Raw genomic sequence first — 19616 nt, forward strand, 5'->3', positions numbered from 1 at the left:
AAAAAAAAAAATCTTAAAATTTACAGCTTTCCTGGGTGATTATTTATTTTTGAGACAGGGTCTTATTTATGTTCCTGGATAACATAGAACTTATTATGTAGAGCAGGTTGGCTTTGACCTCATAATGATCTTCCTGCCTCCATCTCCCAAGTGCTGGGATTAAAGGCATATACCACCATGCCTGGCTTTTTAGTCTTTATTATTATTTCTTTGTGCATATATGTTGAATATGTATGTATGTTGATTCTGTTGATGGGGAGAGGGAAGGAGGGAAGGAGAGAGAGAGGGTAGGGGAAGAGAGAGTGGTTTTGTGTGTGTGTGTGTGTGTGCGCTCATGTTTTGCTATGTTGTTGAGGTTAATCTCACATGTGTGATGTTGTTTCCTGCATTGGTCTCGTGGGCATTAGTACTACAGGTCTCTGTTATGCCAGGTTGACTGTTATTCTAATCCGCCTACTGAAACACTGTGGTCTATGTTACCTTGTTACCTTAGGATTCCTTTGACAGTCCTAGAGAAAGAGAAAGTGACCAAAGGTACAAACATTGTTTTTCTGATCTACTGCCAGGATGTTTGCCTGGGAGTCTGGTAAGGACAGAGATTTTACTGGAGTGCACAGGCCAGGAACTGTTCCCAATCCCATCATTCTTTTGAGTTATCCCTTCCAGGAGTATATATTCTAATCACTGCCCCACGTCTTGACCTCTTGGTGATGCCTAGGTCCCTATTGCTGACCTCATGAGAGCCTAGAGAGCTTGGAAGTAAGCTATCTGCATGGGGCTAAGGATCAGGGAGTTTTACTTTTGGAAAGGCTGGCCAGCTGGGATTTTAGAAACTGAAATTCTGTTCTTTCATGAATCTGGGGTTTCTTTTTTTTTTTTGAGACTTGGGGGGAAAGATCTATATTCTGAAGAGTCCATTTTAAAAGCAGAAAGTGAGGCCTGGTCAGGTGTTGGGAGATACCTGTGTGTAGTGAGAATTCTGGAATTTTGGTTTCTTTAAAAAGCACAGAAGTATTATATGAATATGTTTTCATTTTAATCCCAGGGTGGGGATCAGGGGCTGCTCTGGACTGTCTGAAGCAGCTGACTATGATTTGCAGAGGCATGGTTTTGTCAGCTTGCAAGCTGCAGATATTTTTTGTGATTGTGTGACATTTGGAATTCTGGGAACTTTTAGGTCCCCAAGAGGTAGTGCAATCTCAGAGACAGCCCATGATGAAATAAGGGGTAAAATGGTCGATGCCCCTGGGGAAGAAGGTATTGATGTGTGTGTCATCAAAAACAATCCCAGACTGTTTCAATTGTCCTAACACAGGACACAAAGGACATTGATAGTCCAGATTTATAAGGGGGAGGGGCACTGCTAAAATAACAGTGGCTCTACCTTTAAAATAGTTGACTGACAAGCCTTCTGGGTAGAGCGATGGCCCTTCACTCCTTAACTAAGTAAAAATTACAGGCACTTGAGCAGCTGGTACAAGAGCAGTTGAAGGCTCAACATACAGAAGAATCTACCGCCCTATGGAATTCCCCTGCATTTGTTATAAAAAAGAAATTGGGAAGATAGAAAATGCTAATATTTAATGGCAGTGAATAGAGTAATTCAACCAATATGTCCATTACAGCCTAGATTCCTTTACCTTCTTTATTACCTAAGACATGGCTTATGATAGTAATTGATTTAGAAGATTGCTTTTTTACTATCCTCTTGCATGAACAAGATAGGGAAAGTTTTACTTTTATAGTACCTTCTTAAAAGATACCAGTGGATAGTTTTTCTATAGGAAATGTTAAACAGTCCAATTTTATGACAATATTTTATCAACGATTAGAAGTAATTTGTAGAGAAACCCTGTCTTGAAAAACCAAAAAAAAAAAAAAAAAGAAAAAAAAATTTCCTCAATCCATTATTTATCATTATGTGGATGGTATTTTATTGGCTAATTCTGACATAGATACTTTAGAGAAAATAAACTTAAAGAAACATGAAGAATTTTGCCACATTGGGGGGTAGGGTTATAGACTGCTCCTGAAAAATTACAGAGAGGCAATTCCATTTGGGTTATAAAATAAGTAAACAAAAATTCAATAATAAAAGTTATAGATCAGAAGAAATCATTTATAAACTCTTAATGATTTCCAAAAATGGTAGATGTTGATTGGCTATAGTCTACCAGTGGATTAACTACTCTAGATTAAGTAATTTGTTTCAAATGTTACAAGGAGATTTGGACTTAGCAGACCAAGATGGTTAACAGCTGAAGCAGAGAGAGTGAAGTCTAGGAGAACAGAGATTGTAAGGTGCATATGTGGATTGCATACATCACAAACATGATTATATTTTTGGTTATTTTGTCTTCTACTCGACTTCTTCTGGGATCATTATCCATAGGAAAGATAGTATTATGGAATGGATTTTCTTAGAATATAAACAAAGTAAAATATTAAAGTGTTACATAGAAAAAAAAAGTTTCCGATTTAATCATAAATGGTAGAATAAAGCTACATCAATTGTCAGGAATATACCTGGCAGAAATTGTAGTACCTTTTACTAATGTTGAGATTATGTCATTATGGGTGATCATTGAAGATTGGCAAAGAGCTCGTAGCAACTATTTAAAAATTAATGGGGGGCTGGAGAGATGGCTCAGTGGTTAAGAGCACCGACTGCTCTTCTGAAGGTCCTGAGTTCAAATCCCAGCAACCACATGGTGGCTCACAACCATCCATAATGAGATCTGACATCCTCTTCTGGTGCATCTGAAGTCAGCTACAGTATACTTAGATATAATAATAAATAAATTTTTAAAAAAAGTTTATGGCAAATATTCTTAAAGAGCCTTCAGTTTATAGAAAGAACTAATTCAATTCTCCCACATATTGTAAAAGGAATGCCAATTCCTGAAGCACCTACATTCTATGCTGATCCAAATAGGTATGCAAGGAGTGGCAGGCTATAAGTCAGACAAAATGAACAAAGTAATTCAAAGCCCATATACTTCACTTAAAAATCAGAGCTGTATGCAGTTCTTATGGTATTAGATTTTTCTGATTCTTTTAATATAATTACTCTCAGTATACAGAAAATTGTTCTGCATATAGAAACTGCTGAATTGATTCCAGTAATTCAGAATTAAGTTTGTTATTGGCAACAGACAATCAGAAATAGAAGCTATCCAGTATTTATTGCCCATATTTGGTTTCATACAGGCTCTCCAGGTCCATAGGAACAAGAAAATGAAGAAATTGACCAGTTTTTTTTTTTTTTTTTTAAAGATTTATTTATTTATTATATGTAAGTACACTGTAGCTATCTTCAGACACTCCAGAAGAGGGAGTCAGATCTTGTTACGGATGGTTATGAGCCACCATGTGGTTGCTGGGATTTGAACTCTGGACCTTCGGAAGAGCAGTCGGGTGCTCTTAACCACTGAGCCATCTCACCAGCCCTGACCAGTTTTTAATAGGAAATGTGTTAGACACCTCAAAATTTTATGAAAAATACCATGTTAACTATAATGGGACTTTCTCAGACCCACCAGCAATATAAATAATGGCACAGAGCCTTATTGTTTTAAAGCTTGGGCTTAGTTGAGCAGCTTCCTGACTACTCTTTTCCTACAAATCCTGGCCTGTGTCCCACCATGAGCACCTCTCTGCTCCACTCTGGTCCATCTGTCCACCTCCAAGTCTTCTGGCATATCTCCTGTGTTTCAGTGTTTCTCCCTGAGCCCCTCCGTCTGTCTCAAAGTTCTGCCTTCCACTTCCTGCCCAGCTATTGACTGCCAGCTCTTTATTAAAGCCAGTCAGATACAATTCTAGATGGCCTTATGCAGGAAGGAACAATAATTTACACAATATGAGATAGGTGATGGATCATAGAAGTAACAATATCTGATCCTGCCAGTATTTAGCTCTCTGCCAGTAAAGAATCAACAACTGAATATACAGAGGCGTACTTTCACACAATTCACCCCAACAGTTAACAGTAAAGGTTTGTTATTGTTGTTGTTGTTTTAAGATTTATTTATTTATTTATTTTTATTCATATGAGTACACTGTAGCTGTACTCATATGAATAATGATAGCTGTGAACCATTATGTGGTTGCTGGGAATGAAGGTTGCTCTCTCCAGTCAGCCCCTCTCACTCCAGCCTAAAGATTTATTTATTATTATATCTAAGCTGTCCTCAGAGGCACCAGAAGAGGGTGTCAGATCTCATTACAGATGGTTGTGAGCCACCATGTGGTTGCTGGCATTTGAACTCAGGACCTTCGGAAGAGCAGTCAGTGCTCTTAACCACTGAGCCATCTCTCCAGTCCCAGTAAAGGTTTAATGAAAAAAATTTATCACCTAGAAACAAGCCAAAAAAGTTATAAGACAATGTCTTATTTGTTCTTTGGATGACCAAATTCCATTACCTGCAGGAAGTAACCCTAGGGGTACCAAAAGAAATCAAATCTGGCAGATGGATGTGTTTGATTTTGCAGAATTGGAAAAACTAAAGTTTATACACCATACCATTGATACATATTCAGGGTTTCAGTGGGCAGGTGCTTTGAATTCTGAAAAGGCTTCTGTAATTACACATTTACTAGAAGTAATGGCAATTATGGAGATATCTGTACAATGCCCACACATATGTCATCAGTAAGATGAAGCAATTCTTTGTGTGCCCATTACTATTATATCACACAATCCTACAGGACAAGCAAACACACCTAATCACACCTTAAATGCTTATAAAACAGCCAGGTGATGATGGCGCACACCTTTAATCCCAGCACTTGGGAGGCAGAAGCAGGAGGATTTCTGAGTTTGAGACCAGCCTGGTCTACAAAGTGAGTTCCAGGACAGCCAGGGCTACACAGAGAAACCCTGTCTCGAAAAACAAAACAAAACAAAAAGCTTATAAAACAAAAAAGGAAGAATAAAGTCCTTCAGGATAGACTAAATAGTGCTCCAGTAACCTTAAATATTCTAAATGTTAATGAGAAAGGACCGACAGCAGCTGAAAGACACTAGGCTATAGGAACAACTGGAATTAAATCATGCTGTATACTATAAGGATGTGTTGACAAAAGAATGGAAGCCAATGAAAGTTTTGTATTGGGCATGCGGATTTGTTTATATTTCCACTGAAAATGAAAAGCTGTGGATACAGTCAAAACTGATAAAGATTAGAATTGAGCAGAGAGGTCTCCTGAAAATCTTGGCCACTGGCCTGAAAGTGCTTATTTCAAATGTTTCTGTTTATAATTTCCCTCTATACACAGCAAAATTAATGGCTTAAAACTAAGTGAGAGAAATGTAATGAGAATCCTGGAATTTTGTTTTGTTTTGTTTTGTTTTAAACCACAGAAATGTTATAAGAATTTTTTAATTCCAGGTGTGGTGATTTAGGGCTGCTTCAGACTATCTGCAGCAGCTGACTGTGATTTGCTTCATGCTCTAGCAGAGGCATGTTTTTGCCAGCTGCAGATAGTTTCTGTGATTGTATGACATTTGTAAATCTGGGAATTTCTCAGTTCAAGAAGTTCAGAGGCTGTGTTGGTGGTTAGTGGTCATTCAAGGGGGTTAGTTGTGGTTTGTTAGTAGTTGTGCTCAAAGAAATTAGATTCCTTCTCTTCTCTTCCCCCCTCTCCCTCTCTCTCTACTTCTCTCCCACTCTTCTCTCTCCTTCTTTCTCTCCTATCTAGTGATAGGGGGTGAAATCAGGAAGATTAAGGGTAGGAAAAAGAAGAACCCACAAAGTAGCAAAGACTAGTTACACCCATGTGCTTTGGCCTATGGAAGACTACATGTTAAAGTGTGCAGGAATCTCACATGCTCTGGGAGACATTCCTCTTACCAGTCTTTGTATGACAGACATTCCTGGAGAAATACAACACACATGTCTGTTTCAGTGTTCTGAGTTGCTCAGCATGATCAAAAAAAGAGGGCCACTCAAGAATGAATTTAGGATTTGCTGGCCACAGGGAGAGCCAGCCTGTGGCCTAAATGTTCAAACCACCACACAAAAGCATATTTATTGTTAAACAAAAGTCGTTTTTTGGGTAAAACAAGGTCCTCATACTAAAGCTCCTGAAGGAAAACCTCACACCCTGCAACCTTAGTCCTTGTTTTCACTGTTTGCAGTACCCAATAATGCGTGGTGCTCCAGGTATGCCAGGATGACCTTGCACCCAAAGTCATGCAAAGGCTGTACAGCTCCTTCAGAAAAAAAGTCACTTTTTTCCACGGAGATTTCTTCAAGGTCTGAGTACTTCTAGAAAATAACTGTTCATTCTAATATTTACCCTAACTATGATAATTCTATTAGAATTCCTACTACATCTATACACCCTAGAAAAGAGGCCACAATAAAACAACAATGCACAAATGTCCAATTTATTGATCCAATGAGAACTTTTTATTGTGGTTACTAACAGGGTATGGGTGAGGGGTTACTTGCAAGAAACAGGGAAAACTCAAAAATAACATCACCAGAACATATGTGAAACTTCCTTGGCGATTTCTATCCGGCTTGGAGGCAGTTCCACCAATTTGGACCAGCAGGCCATTCTTCAGTGACAAGATCCTGAGAGAGATTATCAGGAATCAGAAGATAAGGAGAGATTGGGTACTGGAGGTCTTCCATAAGCTGTTTTATGCCAACCAAACTTATCCAGAAGTACAGCATCTTATACTATTTCCAGGATAGAGTTAGCAGAAATTATCATACAATCGGAGGAAGTCAGCAGGAAGCTAACAGGTGCTCTGGCCAAAGAACACAAACGCATTGTAGACTGAACACACAGCAGTCTTGCTGCATTGTCTCTTCAGGGGGAAAAACCAAGTTCCCAGGAACATTTTTGAAGCCTCACATCCCAGTCCCGACTGGGCCTTACCCAGTCTGTCCCTATGCAAGGACACAGAGGTAGTCCCTTTTGTTTCTCTTATCAGGGCCTCTGATAAAGCCTTGCATCTGTGGCTCTCAACACTCCAGTCAGATCATGTCTTACCTCTGATTTCTTCCCACAATTTGGCTGGTTAGAGTACCTAACCCCAGCAACTATTACCTTTTATACTGTTGGTGGGGGCTCTCAAGACTCCCAAGCTTGTGCTCTTCCAGAGTGAGCGCTTTTATTTACCACCAAGGCTCTGGGCCTCCCTGTCCTTCTTGGGGCAAATGTTTCAATTTGGAGGCAATTTCCCAATTCCAAAGAACATGCCTATGACATAGCCCCTTTCCTTTACTTCCTCTGGACTTGTCTTCCTTGAAGCTCTTCCATGGTCACTTTCATGAGATACACAATTCCAGAATGATAGTTATCCAAAGCATTTGGAATACTGTCTGCTCCTTTTGTTTAGGCTGCTTTCCCTTTAGAGTTTGAGGTCTTTAATTCTTCCTGCCTATGTTCTTGGAGCTCTGAGTAGCTTAACATTAGATCTTTTCACTGTAGGCCTTCCATCATCCATTTTGTGTTATAGTTCATATTGGATTTTTTTTTTCTTCTTTTTCTTGAGGTAGCACAGCCCAGGCAGGCCTCAAGCACTCTGGTCCTGCTTCAGCTTTCTAAGAACTCAAGAACTGAGATAATAGTTAAATGTCGCCATGTGCAGTGCTTCAACATTTTAGTCCTGCATTCCTTCTCTTGACTTTTTTTTTTTTTTTTTTTTTTAGGTAGGACTTCACCATGTACCTCAGGCTGGTCTTGAACTCACAGTGATCCCCATGCTCAGCTTCCACAGTACTGGGATTACAGGCTTGTACAAGCATACCCAGCTTCATCTATTGAATTTTTTTTTAAAAGATTTATTTATTTATTTATTATATCTAAGTACACTGTAGCTGTCTTTAGACACCCCAGAGAGGACATCAGATCTCATTACAGATGGTTGTGAGCCACCATGTGGTTGCTGGGATTTGAACTCAGGACCTTCAGAAGAGCAGTTGGTGCTCTTAACCGCTGAGCCATCTCTCCAGCCCCATCTATTGAATTCTTAAGTTGGGTTCCTGTAGCTCCTAGTTCTAGAAGTTCTTTTTTGTAGTGTTTGGGGTTTATTTGTACTCTTAGTCTAGTCTAGAAGTGTGGCCTCTAGATCCTTAGATACTTAACCCGGTTTTGTTTTTTTACTATGCTACAACCCTTAAGCCCTAGACTTCTTCTGAGAAACAGGAAGGACTTCTTCTGGACAGGGTTAAGGTATTCACCTACTTCCTGCTGCCTTCCTGCCCTGCAGGCCTAAGAGCATTCTTTCTTCTGCAGGTGGATGATGAACTGGAAATCAAGGCGTACTATGCAGGCCATGTGCTGGGGGCAGCCATGTTCCAGATTAAAGTGGGCTCAGAGTCTGTGGTCTACACGGTCAGTGGAAGTATTGCTTGAGTGAATTGCTAGGGGTAGAAAGACAAAGTCCTTACTGCATTTTTTTCCCCAGGGTGATTATAACATGACCCCAGACCGGCATTTGGGGTAAGTAGGGCTGTCTCACTCTGTAGATGCTTCCTGGGATTTGGTAGCTCTAAGAGGCATCATGGTGGTCACTAAGTACTCCCATGCAGTGTGGAAGTACTTTTGGAAGTCTGGGCTACAGGCTCATCTTCTCCTCCTATTATGCGCCCATGATGTTTGACAGGTCATATAGAGGAGCTCATGTCGGGGGCTAGAGTTCACTTTGCCATTTCCAATTCTGTAGTCACGAACAATCCATCGTCTCCATTCCTACCTCTGTTCTAGTGCTGCATGGATTGACAAGTGTCGCCCCAACTTGCTCATCACAGAGTCCACATATGCTACGACCATCCGAGATTCCAAACGCTGCAGAGAGCGAGATTTCCTAAAGAAAGTTCATGAAACTGTGGAGCGTGGCGGAAAGGTATTGCCTGTAGGCAGGCTTTGGGTGTGTCCTTTGGCTACTCTAGGCCTCCTAGCAGGCTTTGCCGTTGTGCCAGCCTTTGCTCAGGGTCCCCGGGTGGGGGTGGGGTTATTGTTTGGCACTAAGAAGATAGATTCCAGAGAATCTTCCATTTCCTTATTCTTGCATCCAATGATGGGCAGAGCCTCCCATAGTTCCTGCTGTCTTTACATGTAGCTGGAGTACATGTACAGTACATTGAGTTCCTAATCTGTGGTTCCTAGATAATCTGGCTATACCTTTGCACTAAGTCATCATTTAACTTGTTTGCTAGGGTGCAATGAGTATCTTGCTATCTGATGTGTTCAGGGAACAGTAGTGTGGCCAGTAGCTCCTACCTGAACCAGCTTCACCTACCCCCAGGTGCTGATCCCTGTGTTTGCGCTGGGCCGAGCACAAGAACTCTGCATCCTACTGGAGACGTTCTGGTAGGTGCAAACAGGAAAATTCCACAGGTAGGCAGAAAAGGATGGAACAGCCTCCATGTAGGAGAGTAAGTCTCTCATACTACCAAGCACAGTGGAACTGTTAAGAAGTCAAGGCTCGCCAAGCATGGTGGCGCACACCTTTAATCCCAGCACTCTGGAGGCAGAGGCAGGCAGATTTCTGAGTTCAAGGCCAGCCTGGTCTACAGGACCAGGACAGCCAGGGCTACACAGAGAAACCCTGTCTCAAAAAAAAAAAAAGAAAAAGAAAAAAAAAAGAAAAAAGAAAGAAAGAAATCAAGGTACCACTGGGTGCTCTATGTCTAGGATACAGTACCACTGGCCCTGCTGTTTTGGGTGGAGCTGTGCATCTGTTGGGACATCTCATTTGAGCCATCATCTGTTGGCTGTATTGGCCAACATGTGGTTCACATGGCTCACCACATGAATACTGAGCCTCCTCACATGAACTTTGGGGACCCCTATCACTCCCATGTTTCATGGGTCACAATCTTAAAGGTCTGGCCTGGTGGTCATCAGGGTAGAGACAACACAGGGTTCAGTTCAAGGTACATTGGACTCAGCCCTGGCCATAGCTACTAATATGTGCAGTAGAGGACATAGGCTACATGTTGCAAGCTAACTCTGGCCTCCACATACTGACTGGGTTGGTGGACACACAGGGAGCGCATGAACCTGAAGGTGCCCATCTACTTCTCTACGGGCCTGACAGAGAAAGCCAACCACTACTACAAACTCTTCATTACCTGGACCAACCAGAAGATCCGAAAGACATTTGTCCAGAGGAACATGTTTGAGTTTAAGCACATCAAAGCCTTTGACCGGACATTTGCTGACAACCCAGGTCCCATGGTAAGGCCCTGGCAATCAGCTTCTCCACATTTCCCAGTGGGGCTCTGGGAAGGACTGCTAATCAAAGGTCTGGGGCTTATTGTAGCCCTAGGTAAGGTCTACTCTTCTGACCCTTGTCAACCCTGCAGGTTGTGTTTGCCACACCTGGGATGCTACATGCTGGCCAATCCCTGCAAATCTTCCGAAAATGGGCAGGAAATGAGAAGAACATGGTGAGGGTTTGGGACCAATTCCCAGGGTGGCTAGGGGGCTCCTTATAGCTTTAGGGAACCTGGAATACAGAAGAACTGGCCCTTGAACTTTGTATCCTGACCCTCTGATGCCACCAGCAACCAAGACTGAGCAACTGCCACAGTGGTTGGCTCCCTGAGAATTCATTCCAGGGGTTGTTCTAGGAGGCAGTGTCTATCATGGGAGGCTAAGCAGTTGAACCTCACCTCTGCTTGCAGGTCATCATGCCTGGTTATTGTGTGCAAGGCACTGTGGGCCACAAGATCCTTAGCGGTCAACGTAAGCTGGAAATGGAGGGGCGCCAGATGGTGAGTGCCTCCCTGTCCTGGGTTCAGGCCTTCCAGGCTCTTGCTGCTGCTGCTGCTAACACTGCTTACATCTGTGATGTCACAGCTGGAGGTAAAGATGCAAGTGGAATACATGTCATTCAGTGCCCACGCTGATGCCAAGGGCATCATGCAACTCGTAGGACAAGCAGAGCCTGAGAGTGTGCTGCTGGTGCACGGCGAGGCCAAGAAGATGGAGTTCCTGAGGCAGAAGATTGAGCAGGAATTCCGTAGGCAGCTGGTGGGCAGGGAAGCCCGGTGGGGTGGCCCAGACAAGGCCAGAGGCCTAGACTGAGGCTCTGTACTACTTTCCTCAGGGGTCAGCTGCTACATGCCAGCCAATGGTGAGACGGTGACACTGCCCACAAGCCCTAGCATCCCTGTGGGTATCTCCCTGGGATTGCTGAAGCGGGAGATGGTGCAGGGTATGAAGGGCAGACTGGGGCATGGGTCGAGGGAGACAGGTAACTGGTGGCTTGTGTTGATTGCATTATTCTGTTTCTCACAGGACTGTTGCCTGAAGCCAAAAAACCTAGGCTTTTACATGGCACCCTAATTATGAAAGACAGTGTAAGTGTCTTATCAGTGGTAGGGTGGGTATTGTGTTCATCACTTTCTGTGACCTGTTTGCCTTTGCCCCACAGAGTTTCCGGCTGGTATCCTCAGAGCAAGCCCTCAAGGAGTTGGGCCTGGCAGAGCACCAACTGCGCTTCACCTGTCGTGTGCACCTGCAGGACACACGCAAAGAACAAGAAACAGCCTTACGTGTGTACAGCCATCTCAAGAGGTGCGCCCTGGCCTTTTCCCACCCCCAACAAGCAGGGTAAGGCAGGGGTCTCACTATGCCTCTCCTTAGCACCCTCAAGGACCACTGTGTACAGCATCTCCCCGATGGCTCTGTGACTGTGGAGTCCATTCTAATCCAGGCTGCCGCCCATTCGGAGGACCCTGGTACCAAGGTGCTATTGGTCTCCTGGACTTATCAGGTAAGGAATATGGGCATCACTAATATTTCTGGAGACTTCCTTGGTATTGTGTTGTTTGTAGTGTTTAACTGTGGTTCCCTTTCTTACAGGATGAAGAGCTGGGAAGCTTTCTCACAGCATTGCTCAAAAATGGCCTTCCCCAGGCTCCCAGCTGATGTGTGTCCACTGCTCTGTCTCTTGCTGTTTTCCTAGCAGGAGGACCCAGGGCTTCGGCTGAGAGGCGGGTGCCCTGAGTAGATGAAGACCATGACTGGATCACAGACCCTGTCCTAGGGATAAGATCAGAGTGATAGGCTGGCTAAAGTAATAAACAGGCCTTTTTGTTCTCTGTGTCTTTTATTCCTACTCCCTGCCCCAAGAAAACAGGGCTCCCAGAAAAATTGGGTTCTTACAGCTTTTGACTGCCTGGTACCCCATGCTGTTCCCTTTAGTGACAAAGGGATGTCCAGGATAGAGAGCCTGCGGAAGTGGTAGCTGCTGGAAAGAAGGCAGGACTGCCAGAGCCCTACATAGCTGTAAATTCATCTCTGCCGAGCACAATAAATGTTGGACAAGGTTGATAGCCTCGTGTGCTGTGTGGCTTCATCTCCACCGTGTACCATCATCTAGTTTCCACACTGTGAACACCATAGGGTTCAGGATGTAGGACCTATGGATAGACCCTAGGTCAAAGTAGAACCACAAAGACCCCATTTATCCCTAAAATCTGACCCAGTGGACCACTTACTCCATGCACCCTGGGGAATCACTGATCAGATCCCTAACTGAAGTCCTTTTTCCCACTGTTGTTGGCTTCCCCACTAGGTGCTTGGATACTCATCTAGTACAATGAGGGGGTTGACTGCATCCAAAAGTCCCCTCCCTTCAGTGAGGACCCAGCTTTGGGAAAGACTTCCCAATCCCATCCCCTCTTACCAAAGTTGTTATATAGCACTGACTTCAAGAACAGGCCACGGGCTGGAGCAACTCGAGCCTGATACTTGCCCAAGGGATCTTGACTCTCCAGAATCACTTTCACTTGTGTGGGTGCCAGAGTCCCTAGCCCCACAGCCACCAACACAGCTGTCATTCTCCGCACCTGCAACAGAAAGCTCAGGTTGTCACAGTTGTGTCTACCTGAGCCCATCCTGTAAGGGTTAAGGTAGCCTACCTGTCTATAAAGGAAAGACTGGCTTTCAAACTCCAAGGTCCAGAACTGCAGCCTCCTAGGAACACAGACAGCTTTGAGGTCGGAGCTACAGGGCAGCCTCAGCCAACCTAGCTCACCATGTGGCTTCAGACAAGACAAAGATTTAAATGCTGGTTTAAAGGCTTATCCATCCAGGGTGGGTTCTTGCCTAGTTGACCACCAGTTCCAGAGGGTGAGCGAGTTTTGCATGACTTACTGGACTCTACATATTCCATGAAAGGAAACAATTATATAACAGCATTGGTTAGTTTGTGCACAGGAAATAGTGATTGCTTTGGGCCTTCATGTTTCAGGGCTACAGTATGTGTCCTGAAGCAAGACATAGCCAGCCCACCTATCAAGATGGAACCTAGGCCATATGCTCTTGTGCCTGGTCACACCAAAGTCCCTTTACCCCTTGGAGCTGGTTCCATATGTTATGTTCTCAAGGTAAGCAGCTGGTTCCTGGTGTTTGAAGCAGAGAACATAACACAGTCTGTCAAAGTGGAATGGAACTACTAGCTACAGTGAAATCTTCAGAGACTTGACAGAACTTAACCTGCTATAAAGAGCTATGGGTCTGACAGGGTCCTCAGAAAGGCAACTTTTTCTACCATGTGCTCCCCAGCCTGGCAGGGACCCCACCCAACAGAAGAAGACACAAGTTTCTGGCTCACCTTCCACCCTCTAGGCCCAATGGATGTGCAATATACCCGTTTAGCATCATCTCCCTTTTATTGAGGAATTATGAGTAATTTACCCTGGTGGCCTCTAGTCCCGGCATAGTGAAAGGCTAGTCTTCTCACCGGCTCTCCTGGGGGAGGACAAATGGGCTGGCTGGACCAGGAGACACTGAGACTCTTCGAAGTGTTCGTACAGCATTTGTGACTGGGCTGCCAGAAGACTGGAAGGCACTAAAATCATGTGTCCCGAGGAGGTGCTGGGCAGCCTCCTGCATGGCCGCTATATCCAGGTACCTGCAGAGCCAAATGAGCATTGAGGAAGGCCCAGCCAGATGGATGGTGAGCCATTTTCTTCCCATTCTTAGCTCACTCACTCTGTCTGCAGAGCCCAGCATACATTTTGTTCAAACACAGGCAGTTGATTAGGCCAGGAGCAGCCTGTGGCCAGACGGTATAGGTAGGTCCTGGAGGTGGCTCCGTGTCGAGCGTGGAAGTCGTTGGGCACTCGGAAGGCCTTCAGTACACTGTGGCAAGCAGATCTGGCTCATTCCAAGAATGAGTATGCCCACCTGTCCACATAGCACTATGGAAATCTCAGCATCCCACCACAGTGGGATGCAATAGTAAAAGGCAAAAAACAAAAAAAAACCAAAAAAACAAAAAACACAAAACAGAACCATACAAAACCCCAGGGCTCACCGAATGGCCGGGTGCTTCAGGTGGGTGTTGAGAGCCTTGGTCACGACCTCCGGGGAGAAAGGCGACTGACCTGGGCGGCGCTGGATGTCCAGGTGCGCTGCGTTGCTCAGGGCATGCACTCCGGCATCAGTGCGGCTAGAGATGGTGAACCTGACCGGGTCGACAGAGTTCAGCCGCTTGGCAGCCTCCTGCGGGAACGGTACAGGCAGGCTGCCACATCGATGGCCAAAGCCCGTGGAAGAGTAGTAGTGTGGGCAGGGGTTGGAGTTGCCTACTGCTTCTTCCTCCCCAAACCGGTCCTCACCTCCAGGAAGTTCAGTACCCCAACAGCGCGTGGATTACCCCTCACGGCCGCAACTCCACTGCGGAGAGAAACAGGAAGGAATTATCTGTAGTGTCTGTGGAAGCTGTCCCGCCTGGGATCTCCGCCCCCAGGCGAGTTCGTTCCTAGGCTCCTAAAATTCCGCATCCCAAGACCGAACGCTCAGGCTGCCGATCGTGCCCCTCCTGGCCATCTCAAGGATTTCCCGCGAGGCCGAGTGGAGAAAGCGGAGGTAATAGCGGGAAAACGTACTTGAAGTCAGTGCCCAAGTACTGGAAGAACACAAGGTAGCGCGCACGCACAGAGCCCACCGCCCCGCAGGAACCCATAGCTGAGCGGCAGGCGGGCGGGGCGGTTGCACGTGGCCGGCGGTCGACCCTGCCCAGCAGGGACGGCGCCTGCGCACTTACTCGGCCCACCCCGCCTGAATGGAGAAACGGAGGCGGAACCAAGCTTAGGGAGCGGATGCGAAGTGCAGTCCTCTAGACCCGACTATGTTTACTGTCCTTGGCCTTACCGGGGCGCGATGGTGGGTTGCTTCGGCACAAGAGTCCTTAATTCGTACACTCCCGATCTCCCCGCCTCCGTCCCGGAATGTGTCTGTCTGCAGCATTCCAGCCGAGTGTTTCCAAATGTAGTTTTTGTAAACTCCCTGAGGTTCACCACGGCAGGGATGACTGAAGTGGGAGAGCCGTGCCCTTCCCTTTCCTGCGATCGAGCCAAACCACTCCGAAGCCCAACTGCCGCGGCCGGCCCAGCTACCAGACCCCGGTGGCTGAGGACAGAGGTCAGGGACAGGCAAGGGGATACATACAGCGGCGCTTTTAGCGACGCTCCCCGGAGGTGACAGCGGGTGGTGCAGGCGGCGGCTGACTTTGGCGACGCTCCCCAGCGGTGACAGGCGGGGCGGGGCCGCGGCGCGCCGGCCTCATACCGAGGCGGGCAGGCGGGCGGGCGCGGAGCGCAGCTCAGCGCGGGCGCGACGGACGGTCTACCGGCCGGGGATGCCGCTCGACGCGCCTTGGTCCTCCGTACAGTGAGCACCGCTCACCGCAGCCATGACGGTAGAGTTCGAGGAATGCATCAAGGACTCGCCGCGCTTCAGGTGTGCTGCGGGCCTGGGGTAGGGCGCGGGCGGGGATGGGGAGCCGCCTTTGTGCCGGAGGCGGGCAAGGGGTGTCCAGCATGGTGACCGCTCCAAGTCCACCTGGACGGAGCAGAAGACCTGGCACGAACAAACCGGCTGGGACCGGAGTCGCGGTCCCCTAGCTGCGCAGCTCCGCCTCCGGCCTCGGGGGACCGGAACAAAAGACGCCCCTGTACTGATCACCTCGCGCGCGGGGGTGAGTGTTCAGGCTGCCTTGGGCAGCTATGTGTCACTGGGCGTTTGCGTCCAGTGTCATCTCTAGAACTGTCCACCCTTCTTTGTGTGTATGCTCTGGTGTATCACAAGTACTGGGCTCTTCCTTGGCCCTGTAGTCCAGTTCTGGCTAGGATTGTCTGGCGCTCTGCTTGGTCTCTATCTTGATCCGTATGTCCAGAGCAGTTTATGGGTGCAACCAGCTGGAGCCATCAAGGCCTGAGATAGACACCTTGGTGAGAGTTTACGGATGTATGAGTGACCCAGGAGCCTGGAGGGGTAGAGGCTGTAGAGATGAGGAAGTCGTGTTTAGGTGGCAGGGTATGGGCCTTATTCACCTATGGGTTTGTTCCTTTTATTGTTCCTGGAATACAGTCATGCACATCTGTGTGAACCACATGGCCACACAGACATACATCTGTTTCATTGAGTGACATTTAGCAGACAGTAATGGAGTACCTCCTGTGTGTCATTTGAAATTTCGGACCTTCATGAGGTCCCCCACCTCTATATGTGTACACACACACACACACACACACAGGAGAGCGTGTTCTGCCACTCTGCTTCTCCTTTGGTGCACATGAATGTGTGGGTGAGCTGTGATGAGGGTGAGGGTTGATGTGCTTGAGGCATGCACATAGCCTAGTGTGGATGGACACGTGTGTACATGTGCTACATCTCTGTGAATTCATGAGCCATGTTTGCCATGCTATTAGACACATGTTATTGTATGCAGGTGTGTGTTGTAGTGTGCAGTGTCCCTGGAACACATGTCTGCATGCCCTGTGCTAATACATGTATGCATGTTTATGTATAAGCATGTATCATGCCTTTGCCATATGAGCTTGACCGCATATATACATGAGTGCTGGGTTTCTGAGTACCTCAGTAGTCCAGCTCTTTGCAAAACCACCTTGGTCAGCAGGAAACACCTTGGAGTGTTAGAGTTTGCCAAGAGTGTCCACTGACTATAGGCAGGGGGCTTAAGGCAGTCAACTATGCTTTCCTGTTTTCTACTGAGAGGAGTGGTCTGAGAGCCTCTGATACTCCACAGTTCTGCATCCAGGCTTGGTAGGAATCATAGCCAAGGTCTCAGCGCATGGAGCTGGAGCCCAGTTGAAGCACTCTCATTTTTGCCCTTACCCCTTTCTGCAAAGCCCTGGCTCTACCCTGCCCTGTACAGGGGTTTGGGTCTAAGCAGAACTCACCTCTAGGCCTTCTTCGCCACAGCCAGCCAGTTGGACTTGTGGGGCTGCAGTAGGTGTGGCAGCTGCCTAAGCTTCGCATCATTTCTTTTCTTCGTGGAGGAGGGGAATGCTGGGGATGACTCTGGGTGATGGAACCCGGCTTGGTGGTTTGGGGTGGGCTGTGATTGGATGAGTTTGAGGAGTACCTTGTCTACTCTAAGGTGTTACTGAAGTTATAACTTGATCTTTCTGGCCAAGAATCTTTAGGTGAGGCAGGGTGGGGCTGTCTGAAGGATGTGGAAGTGAGGTGGAGCCTAGACCCAAACCTGGAAACGGTGGTAGTTTTGCTTTGGGACTCTTGGCCTAGAATAAGGGCTTGTGACAGCCTTAGGAATGTCTCATAGTCCCTGAAGCTGTGGGTGGGGGTGCAGGGGAGCCCCGGAAGAGAAGCCGGCCCAGCCTTGGCTGCAAGCCCTTCCCTGGGTGGGGCTTCAAGCGCTGAGTCATGGCTTTGGTGAGGGGGCTCCTCCCCAACCTCCAAGCTGCTGAGGAAGTCCCTGGCTGGCAAAAAAATAGGCATAGGGCAGGAGGGGATGCCTCAGGTCCTCGGCTGAGGAAGGGAGTGCTGAGAGACTAGGACAGAATGCTGTCCCCCTTGAGCTTGTACTCAGTGCCCACTATGTTCCCCTGTCCCTGTGAATACAAATGCCAGCTCCTGCTGCAGCCCCTCCCAGTTTCTGGCTCCCTGGCCAGTTGCAGCCTTCCATGCAGCTGTCTGGGCTGTCAGGCCTGCTTGGGGAAGCCCTGAATTGGTCTCTCCGAGGCAGATAGTTACATCTGTGTTCTGGAACTTCTGGCTCTCATAGTGGCCAGAATCCTGGAACAGAGCCTCCTGTGGTAGCCTGTGTTAGGCTTGGATAAAGGACATTTTTTTTCCCCAAGCCGGACAGGCTGTGCAGCATCCATCAAAGGCATGGCTGCCAATGGTTCAATCCGATGCTGCAGCTCTATTCCTGTCCCTTCTCTGCTTTAGGATTCACGGTGCTTAAGCCCTTAAGAAGGGATGAGGCTGATGGCCAGGACCCTTGAGGGTTCGTGGCTAGGGCAGCCTGGCCATTTCAGCCCCAGGTTCTAAATGAAACTGTCCCCTATGCTCTCATGCCCTTTACCCAGGAGAAACTTAGAACAGGTTTTTCACCTTTCCTTTCTAAAAGAGTGGGGCAGAAAGGGGTGAGGAGCTGCTAGAATTAATTGGTTTCCCCTCTGACACCCAACCCCCAGCCAGTGTAAGTCTTGTTCCTAGAGGTCTGTCTAAACCTTTGGCCTATTATGTTCCCAAGGTACCTCTTCCCTTGTCGGCCAGATGGGCCTAGCTCACCAGCTGAGCTGATTGTATGAGGTGGGGGACTGATGGGAGCCTGCCCTTATTTCCTGTTCCCAAGTTGGAGTTAGGGGGGGTGCAGTCACGTGCCTGATCCATCTGCCTTTGACTTCCGGGGATTCTCCCAGGCTTCTCTTGGTGATGTCATCATTAACTCCTCCCTCCCCAGGGCATCGTCCTTTATCAGGCTGGATTGATGAGTATGAGCTCTAAGGAGACCTGACCCATCTCTTCTTCTGACTGGACTGCGCTGAGCTATATGGAGTCTTGAGGTTGAGGGAGATGGAGTTTGAGGGACTGTCCCTTAGCTGACGGCTCATAACCAACTGTTTTAGGGTTGTCTAGCTGCAGGCCAAATTGGCCTGCAGTTGAAGCAAAGTAAGGGACAGGCTCTCTTCAGTGAGGAGGGGCTGTCCAGATGGAGTCGAAGCTCAACTCTGAGCCCCAGAGAGGACCAACACCACATCATGAGACTTCAGCATTATTGTGCTTAGGAAATAAGGACATGTTTACTCTTCACTCATGGGGCATAGCTATACTGTAGAGTGTGTGTGTGTGTGTGTGTGTGTGTGTGTGTGTGTGTGTGTGATATCGTGTGATAGCCCATGTGTGATAGCCCAGACTGGGTGGCTTCAGCCTGCTCTGGGTAGCCCCAGTGCTGGACCTGGGTCCCAGTTACGTCCATCGGGCAGGGAGGGTGTTTATTGCTCTCAGCCTCAGTTTCCTGGAGCCCCCTTCTGGCAACAAAACCCCTGGGGAGATGCAACAGGAAATGAAACGCCAGCTGATTTAACCACCCAATTCTTGTTGCAGGGCAACTATCGATGAGGTAGAAACAGATGTGGTTGAGATCGAGGCTAAACTGGACAAGGTAAGAGACAGACCTGGTGGTACATAGAGTGCCCAACATTACTCTGTGCACTCCAAGCCCAGCCTGAAACTATGGAATGACTATGTGTCTGAGATGCCTATTGGTTGGGAAACAGCTGCTGTGTGTGCTGTGCCTAGTGTGACGGGTAGGGGAACACCAGTCTCTCCTTCTAGATGATCCTCTGAATAACATGTAGATGCTA

At 47.2% G+C, this 19616-nt stretch overlaps 3 protein-coding genes across 9 annotated transcripts in view; 2 read left to right on the forward strand and 1 right to left on the reverse strand.

The window, feature by feature from the left end:
- The window catches only part of Ints11 (integrator complex subunit 11), a 20149-nt gene extending 8077 nt beyond the window's left edge, over window positions 1-12072 (forward strand). For both annotated transcript variants that reach the window (XM_021201122.1, XM_029540434.1), the window contains 13 exons: window positions 8254-8352; window positions 8426-8460; window positions 8725-8863; window positions 9266-9330; window positions 10011-10200; window positions 10329-10412; window positions 10650-10739; window positions 10825-10987; window positions 11075-11182; window positions 11266-11327; window positions 11402-11544; window positions 11614-11743; window positions 11833-12072. In XM_021201122.1, coding sequence (XP_021056781.1) covers window positions 8254-8352; window positions 8426-8460; window positions 8725-8863; window positions 9266-9330; window positions 10011-10200; window positions 10329-10412; window positions 10650-10739; window positions 10825-10987; window positions 11075-11182; window positions 11266-11327; window positions 11402-11544; window positions 11614-11743; window positions 11833-11898 — 1374 coding nt within the window. In that variant the 3' untranslated portion in view covers window positions 11899-12072. The remainder of the gene's footprint in view (window positions 1-8253; window positions 8353-8425; window positions 8461-8724; window positions 8864-9265; window positions 9331-10010; window positions 10201-10328; window positions 10413-10649; window positions 10740-10824; window positions 10988-11074; window positions 11183-11265; window positions 11328-11401; window positions 11545-11613; window positions 11744-11832) is intronic.
- Pusl1 (pseudouridine synthase like 1) lies at window positions 6382-15498 on the reverse strand. Of its 5 annotated transcripts, none has more exons than XM_029540436.1 (8): window positions 14868-14971; window positions 14598-14655; window positions 14294-14481; window positions 13969-14118; window positions 13718-13888; window positions 12894-12948; window positions 12659-12821; window positions 6382-6581 (listed from the first exon to the last, which is right to left on the reverse strand). In XM_029540436.1, exons 1-8 carry the CDS (start codon window positions 14942-14944, stop codon window positions 6568-6570), a joined length of 876 nt encoding a protein of 291 aa, XP_029396296.1. In that variant the 5' UTR covers window positions 14945-14971; the 3' UTR covers window positions 6382-6567. The 5 variants fall into 5 exon arrangements, with proteins under 5 accessions (XP_029396296.1, XP_029396298.1, XP_029396295.1 ...); XM_029540438.1 differs by lacking the exons at window positions 6382-6581; window positions 14868-14971 and adding exons at window positions 11420-11485; window positions 15133-15498; XM_029540435.1 differs by lacking the exon at window positions 6382-6581 and adding an exon at window positions 11420-11485.
- Acap3 (ArfGAP with coiled-coil, ankyrin repeat and PH domains 3) overlaps window positions 15234-19616 on the forward strand; it is a 14551-nt gene continuing 10168 nt past the window's right edge. Inside the window, exons 1-2 of one of the 2 annotated variants that reach the window (XM_029540432.1) lie at window positions 15234-15720; window positions 19357-19414. In XM_029540432.1, coding sequence (XP_029396292.1) covers window positions 15674-15720; window positions 19357-19414 — 105 coding nt within the window. In that variant the 5' untranslated portion in view covers window positions 15234-15673. Of the gene's footprint in view, window positions 15721-15770; window positions 15959-19356; window positions 19415-19616 lie in introns of those variants that run through there. The other variant, XM_029540433.1, reaches the window with a different exon arrangement.

This window comes from Mus pahari, chromosome 6, assembly GCF_900095145.1.
Source record: "Mus pahari chromosome 6, PAHARI_EIJ_v1.1, whole genome shotgun sequence".
NCBI lineage: Eukaryota > Metazoa > Chordata > Mammalia > Rodentia > Muridae > Mus > Mus pahari.